The sequence below is a fragment of the Aspergillus niger genome (assembly GCF_000002855.4).
Source record: "Aspergillus niger supercontig An15".
In the NCBI taxonomy this organism is placed as follows: domain Eukaryota; kingdom Fungi; phylum Ascomycota; class Eurotiomycetes; order Eurotiales; family Aspergillaceae; genus Aspergillus; species Aspergillus niger.
Genome location: NT_166530.1, coordinates 284440 through 291823, shown reverse-complemented (window position 1 = coordinate 291823; position 7384 = coordinate 284440). Strand labels below are relative to the sequence as shown.

Sequence of the window (7384 nt, the reverse complement as noted above, 5' to 3'; positions counted from 1 at the left end):
CGGAAGAGTGGATCGGGGGATCGCTAAGGGACCGCCAATTCGAGACGGAAGCCAAAATGAGACGGACGCCCCAGGACGGTGTGGTGAATTGCAGGTACCTGGAGGATGGATAAACGGGGCATGGGATTGGAAATTATCGGGGTTATTATCGGATGAGGGGGGTTTGAGATTGGAGATGGGATGACGGATAGGCTCGGGTAAGGGACACGCAGTGCAAGTCTGGGGTGGAAGTGGGAGGGAGCGAAAGGAGGAGGGAAGGGTGTTCAGATAGACGATAGATATAGAGAGGATACGAAGCTAATTAAGTATGCGCGAGTGTGATTTAAGTACGATGTTAGGTAGGTAGGTAGGTAAAGTAGGTAACTAACTCAGCTAGCTAAACTAGCTGGGAGAAGTAGTAGGGGAGGCATGTCAGCCAAAGCCGGGGTAAAACGAACATCTGTGGACATACAGAAGTCATCCCGGCTTAGTATATCCAACCAATTTCGAAATTCCTTGGATTGGTGATCCAATCTCCTCCTACTACTATCTATCTATTCTCCAGTCCTGGATTTATCATGGTAGATCGTATGGAGTCACTACCACTAGCTAGTAAAGAAAAGCAGCGGTTCACCAATAACTAGACGTCTATCATCACTATCACCCCCGCCATAGCCCTGAGAAGGAACGAGCGAGAAAGAACCACGATTAACGAGGGATATTAATGCCATCATATATCTACTTAGTACGGGAGGGATTTTCGGTTGGGAGAGAAGGATTCAACGAGGGGAGGGGGAGGCTGTGTCAGTTAGGCGTGAGCCGCCGGGGCCTACTTACTTACCTACGCCTCTTTTGGGAGGGGAAAAACAGGAGGCGGGAAATAAATAACTCGAGGGGAGGACAGACGCCCCATGAGGGATGGGATCAGAGCTACTAACTAATAACTAACTAACTAACTACATCTGAGCGTGTATTCCTGGCGGCTCAATTACCGTGCACGGTCGGGATGACCATCCCATCCCACCGCCTCGATGCCTGAACCACTCGATGGAGGAGGATGAGGAGGAGGGAGGGGGCGGAGCGCTATGAAGTGTTGTCAAGATATCCACCGGGTGGTCATTACAGTGGCCATCATCCTATAGCGGAGAAGGGGGGAAGAGGGAATGGATTCAGGAATGTTGCGGGCGATTAACTGGTTGACTGATTGATTTCTTCTCTAGCATCGACAATGGTTGAGGAATCTTATCGGGTCGTCTGCCATTCTCCGCATTCTTTTGTAACTGTTTACTCACGAGTACCTGCCAATTGGCAAGAACGTCATATGAAACCCCCCTAATCATGTTTTGTGTTATGTATTATTGATTCTCGTCCCTTCTTCTTGTTTCCTCCTGATCATAAGTAGTAAGTAGAACCATGAACCCATCTCATCCCATGATGCGCTCTCTCTCCCTCCTACCCACAAAACCCCAACTCCATCAACCATTCTCTCTCCCCATCGGAACTGAACTGATTGAGGGGTTGGCTGCAGCGGTGGGGCACCAGCAGTCATCCAACCACGGCTCCGCCCCTGACGAAAAGAGAGTCGATTTGATTTGATGTGCACCGGTCAAGTCATTGATCGGGAGGCCCAGAAAAAAAAGTCAAGAATCCACTTTTGCCTTTTTCGGGCAGAGTCGATCGACCGGCTCTTTGGTAACTAACTAACTATCTCTACTTGCTGTACCATCTAAGTAAAGTGGTAAAGTAACTGGTGTATGTATATGTACTGGGGTGGTTTCTATAGCAGACAATGGTATTAACATGGTATACTAACTACTATCACTACATAGTGTATGCACACACACACCACACACAAACACTGAACCAGATTGGCAGCAGTAGAAGAGAAAAGAAGTATTATGTAAAAATGGATGGCAGTAAGTAGGGTCGGACATTCTTCTTGTTCCTCTCCTCTTCCATGGACTTGTTTCTGCATTATTAAATCATCACCCATTTTCACATCGTCATCGAGCAGCTGCCATTCAGCTAGTTAACTTACCTAATATTTCCCTAGTGGGCGATCTTTAGTAAGCCCCAGCAAAACACCACACACATAGTCACTTACATAACTACTTACATACACACATAACATACTTCCCCTCTCAATACTACCCTGCCCTCATCTATCGTCATAGTTATTAATCAAACATCAGGTTCCTGAAAAAAAAACTGTAAGACAACCATAATCCCCGTGACATACCTAACTTAGCTCACGGATGGAGGAAGGGGTGAGAAAGTAAAAGAAAAATAATGACCACAAAAGGACAACTCAATCAAACGGCCGCCTTCCTTCCCAGGGCTCAGATCTCGGGGGGTTATGAGAGGACGGGTGATTATTGCATGGCGTCAAGGCGGCACCCGTTCGGATTGGTCCCAGAGAGCGAGAGAGGGTCTGGAGAAGATTTGGGACGCCCCAGCAACTTGCATCCATCCCATTGCTACACATCGAATCGGGAATGCGCTCGACCAGCAACTGCTCCAGTCCCCCATCCTCCCTCTCACTCACTCACACACACACACACTCTCTCTCTGGGGCTTCCTCCGGCTGAATTTCGTGACCCTCCCCCAATCTGGCAAACGCGGTCCGAGCTCTGCGGCCCATATGCGCGCGCCTTTTCACAGTAGCTCCCCTTCTCTTCTCTTATCCTCTCCCGACTTCCCTCGGGATCAAATCATCTAAGCCTTCGTAGTCATTATCCAGCCTACATCACAACGTACTCCGTACATCTACAAAAAAAAATCCGCTATGGGGTCATACTAATCTCATGATTATGATACCAAACCAAGGACTTACCGGATGATAGAAATGGCAGGCACAAAGAAAAAGGGAGAATGGAAAAGCCGAGAGAAAGAGAAACATGGCGCACACACACACACACACACATGGACAGTGGTGAATGAAAATGATCGATGACCTCGGTTGTCATCATCACCGCCCATCATCATACCCGCACTTTTAGTCGTCAACGATCCATCCCGGCCGCACCGGTGACCTATTTCCAACCCAATAGAAACCCTCTCGACAATAAGACGAAAAGACGACTGGTTTCGTCAGCTCCCATAGAAACATAACCAGTAGACGACAGAGCAACCCGTGGTGGCCTGTGACGAGTAGACGGAACCGCATGACGACCAGATGCCCAAGAGGAGGACTGTGCGCCGCGTCAACTTTCCTCTCGGCCAGTCTGCCTACTTTCACTCAACAATCTCCTCGGCTCCTCCGCGTCGCTCCCGCCACTGTGGCCGGAGATCAAGAAGATGCCCGTCTACTCGTTATCCTGCTCCACGGTTGCGACTGACCAGTGACGTTCATGTGCTCCGTTGATCGACTTACCGGGGGTGAAAATAGAAAGAAAAGAATAATAAATAAATAAAAATAAAACTAAATAAAACAAACCAAATAGAGAAGAAAAAGACTTAACGTGCCCATCAGCAAGGCAGCTTCGATGTCTGGGTTCGAGGTCTTCCACTGGGCCGGCCGACGGTTCCAGTCAGGCTCCGTCGGGATCCGTGCAGAAAGTCTTTGCTCCAATGTGCCAGCAGGGATCCCCCGGGGATGGTCGATCGGGATGAAAGAAGGCAGAAGCGGAGCTTTCTCTTCCTATGGTCATGATCCTCCATGACATATACCGTGCCTAAGCCACGCACGCTCGAATACGAAGGGCGTGGAGACTGGTTGCAGGGAAGGGGGTGGGCAATAATAATAATAATCAGAATAATAAAAGGAAATCTGAGCGGAACAATAAGGAAGAGAAGCGTCCCACACGGCGGCGATCATCTTAAAGAGCCCTCAGGCCAAAGCAGCAGTAGGGGCCAGACTAGGTCGCTAGGAGAAAAACCAATAAAGCCCTGCCCAACTCTAAACATTTTAGAGTTGAATCGACTGGAATTGTCGGTAACTTTGTCAGGATTCAGGGGGGCACCGTTCCTAGAGCTTATATTGGACCGTCGCCAAAACTTTCGCGGGAGATCCCCAGAAGATCCAAAAGCCCATAGGCGACTGCTGCTGCTGCTGCTGGGGCTGTGAATCTGAGCTATCTTCTCGTTGCCCGGCGAGTCCACCCACGGAAGCGCCGACAGACGCGCGAGCACGACTCTTGGACCTTTTCTTTCCCCCTACTAGCATGGTTTTGCAGCTCATCTTGGTCAACAGCAGGTGCAATTCAGGGAGGAGATCGTCCTTCTAGACCGGGTGGTAAGGGACAGGTCCGATAGTAAGGTCCCGACAAAGTGGGTGAGCAGTAGACGATCGCACCGGTGGGTGCTTGTCGAAACTCAATTCCACGCTGAAAGACCCGGGGAAGGGAGGGGGGAAGATGAAAAAGCATCCATTAAGACTAGTTTTACAATAGGCTCTACCACAGTGGACGATCACACTATTCTTCGATTTACCAGGCGCGAATTGGATTTTGATCGTCAGGTAACCCTCGTTGACAGGCCGGTGGTGACTTGCTTGCTGGCTTGCTGACATTTATTCCTCCGGTGGCAGTGGTGGGCCAGCAATGACAGACCCAGTGCCAGGAAACTCTAAGTCGGTTTGCTCTGGAGCCTCAGGCACTATGTGAGTTAGTGGAGATACAGCATGATGAGGGATTGAGGCCGAGAGTAAAAAAAGGGATCTTGGAGAAGTGACCTCCGGATGTACAGCCAATCCATCCTGTACCAGGAGCTACTAGGAAGCTGCAACAGACTTGGCTTCATACAAGCCGTGCCTGCCGGCCTGCCTGCCTGTCTGACGGGATTTTGGTAGTGACCAGGAAGCCCTTACTATACCCAGAAACTCAAATGGTTACCGAGAGAGGACCCATACATATAGTATTGCATGCAGCTGCAAGAGCCACCGGGGGAAAGATCAAACTCTTGGGTGCCTGGTGCATACATGGGCCGCTGGTCAAGTGAGGATGCACCTCATGTACTACTACGACACGGTGACTGGTAACAAAAGTCTACTTGAACCAGGAAACTCCGATAAAAGTCCCTGTTAAGCCGACTCGATGATCAGCAACCCAAAGCAGGAGGCAACCCTAGATAAATTGAAATGTTCAGTTCACTTGCTGCGCTCCAGACAGACTCTCAAGCCATATGCTATGCTATGTTGGTCGTCTAGGGGTCCTGCGCCATTCATCAGCTAACTCTACAGTAGCGTCCAATCCAAGGTGCCCCAGCAGGAACTAGGAGGCATATAGCTCGGCCCATACCTACAGCTCCAGTTAGTTGGCCATCATCCCTTACTGATGGGTAACGATGCCTCGTATTCCGAACCAGCGCCCCGGGACGGGTTCGGTTAGAGAGAGCGAAGAAAAAGAAAAGTAGATTGGAGCGAGAGCGGATAACCCCATAGAATGACACATCTTTAACATCAATGTCGTTAGTCGCTGGATATTTGAAGCGATTATGTCTTGGAATGCAATTCAAAGGTAATAGCTGCATCCTAACAGGCAAAGAAGAATGGTTTTGATTGCGTGGCAGATGATTCGATATGCTAAACAGGCATGTTTCTCTCCTTCCTACGTGGACGTGTGTACTGCTTCGTATCCAAGGCGAGTGGGAGGAACGAATCCGACCCGACCGGTCTGGGTCCGGTCCCAGGATCCAGTCAGTGTCCGTGCCATTTTTCTGGGCTGGCAATGCCTACTTGTTCCCCACTGAATCTGAGTCACTGGACTCCCTAGTTCTCCGTATTCCACAATGTTAGAAAGTCCCCACGTTCTTGAGTAATAGTACTAGTACTAGTATAGTAGATAATGTGGCCCTTGTTGCATGTCCGCTATGTATGGCTAGATTGAGCGAGAGCGAGACCAGAGGGGGAAGTCAACAGAGGGGATTCGCACAAATAATAATAATAAAAAAGGAAAAAGAAAAAGAAAACGAAGAGACAGCGCGCTAGGTGATTTGCCCGGCTCCAGATGCATCCAGTAGCGCCACGGACGGTGAACCGTAGACCTGGGCCAGGAAATGAACGCGACCAGAGAGTGTGGTTTGGGTCATGGCTAGTTAGTTAGTTGGTTAGTTAGTTAGTTAGGTCGGTGGAAGGTCTTGCTCCGGTCCGGGAAGTTGGGTTTTTCCCCTTTTAGGTAACGCGGGCAGGCACCATGTGAATGGTGATTGGGGGACATGGGGTTCAAGGACAGGCGAATTGTCGGAGGAGAGAAGGAGGAGAAGGAGAGGTGCTGCTAGACGACTAGTAAGTAAGTAGGTTGTTGTCTGAGCGGATCGTCCTAGCAGATAATAGTAGTAACTAGTAGAGGGTATCAAAAGTGGTACCAAACGGGGAAAATGGCTATCTACCCAGTCACGACTGTTACTCATAAGTATGTATTTAGTAATTATTCCTACTTTCATACATCCTACATACAGTACAGTTATCAGGTGCTCGATTCCACGGAGACAGAGGGAGGGAGGGAGTGAGAGAAAGAGAGAAAACTGGACTAGCAGCCAAAAGGGAAGCGTCAACAGAAACAGCAGACGCGGCAGGTGGCGCTATCCTTGACATTTCGCCCACCGACCAGAAGAAGAAATGCCGCACAATGACAGGGTCGTCTGGATCTAACAGGCGATCATCGCCCCCCTCCCCAAGAATGTCGAACCAAACAGGCCAGAACGGGGAGGCGACGTAAGTAGAAAAGCAGCAGACACGAGTTTGGTCGCTGTTACCAACCACCCCCCACTAGTATCAACTAGTACTAGCCGGTACTGTATAGTAGATCATTGTAATTAAATGAAGGTGGTTCCCGTTCCAAACCACAGACTGGATGGAGTCCACTGGAATACTAGAATAGAATAGCAGCAAAGAAAGACCACCGCACTAACTATCTATCTACTTACATGGGTCTCTGGCTGATCAAGTACCATTCCAAGATTTGATGGAAGGGATGTCAGTGAGAAGAAGAAAATAAAGAGTTGGGGATAGGGGAAAGATTAGCATACAGCTGGTGAAACCATATCTAAGTTCATCATAAAACGGATTCAATAACTATCCAGCTTAAACTCAGCCATATTTTAAATCTCTTTCACGCGTGTGAAGAAATCATGGAGAGATGTCAGTGGCATTTCCCATCCGGGAATCAGGAATCGGAATCCATGCAGGGCACAGGATACGGTGCCTTTTTTTCCCCCTCTGCACGCTTAACGCAAGTGGCCTATTCGAGTAATGGGAGGGGAGCTCCTGCTATGTGTCCTCCGTATTCCCCTACACTGGATTATACAGTAGTCAGAAGAGATAGGAAATCCTGTGTGCCAACATCTCAACGATCCCAATACACTTGATGCATGCATGAGTGACCGCAATTCCCTCTTCATTCATTTCCGCGAACGCCACTACTACGGGGCATTTCTTTCCCCTTCATACTACTAGTACTTAACTAGT

General features: G+C 49.1%; 3 protein-coding genes across 3 annotated transcripts; 1 reads left to right on the top strand and 2 right to left on the bottom strand.

Moving 5' to 3' along the window:
- Positions 1-935: 935 nt before the first annotated feature.
- Positions 936-1528, bottom strand: An15g01100 (hypothetical protein; the record flags this gene model as incomplete). Its single annotated transcript, XM_059744463.1, has 3 exons — positions 936-1115; positions 1173-1277; positions 1436-1528. 3 exons carry the CDS (start codon positions 1526-1528, stop codon positions 936-938), a joined length of 378 nt encoding a protein of 125 aa, XP_059602443.1.
- A 928-nt stretch (positions 1529-2456) lies between these two features.
- Positions 2457-4899, bottom strand: An15g01090 (hypothetical protein; the record flags this gene model as incomplete). The annotated part of the gene is made up of 10 exons (XM_059744462.1): positions 2457-2513; positions 2598-2678; positions 2902-3034; positions 3111-3203; positions 3441-3619; positions 3965-4126; positions 4208-4304; positions 4411-4560; positions 4652-4781; positions 4860-4899. The coding sequence occupies 10 exons, from the start codon at positions 4897-4899 to the stop codon at positions 2457-2459; spliced, it is 1122 nt and encodes a 373-aa protein (XP_059602442.1).
- A 363-nt stretch (positions 4900-5262) lies between these two features.
- An15g01080 (hypothetical protein) lies at positions 5263-6882 on the top strand (the record flags this gene model as incomplete). Its single annotated transcript, XM_059744461.1, has 5 exons — positions 5263-5327; positions 5457-5613; positions 6041-6202; positions 6381-6631; positions 6798-6882. The coding sequence occupies 5 exons, from the start codon at positions 5263-5265 to the stop codon at positions 6880-6882; spliced, it is 720 nt and encodes a 239-aa protein (XP_059602441.1).
- Between the last annotated feature and the right edge of the window lie 502 nt (positions 6883-7384).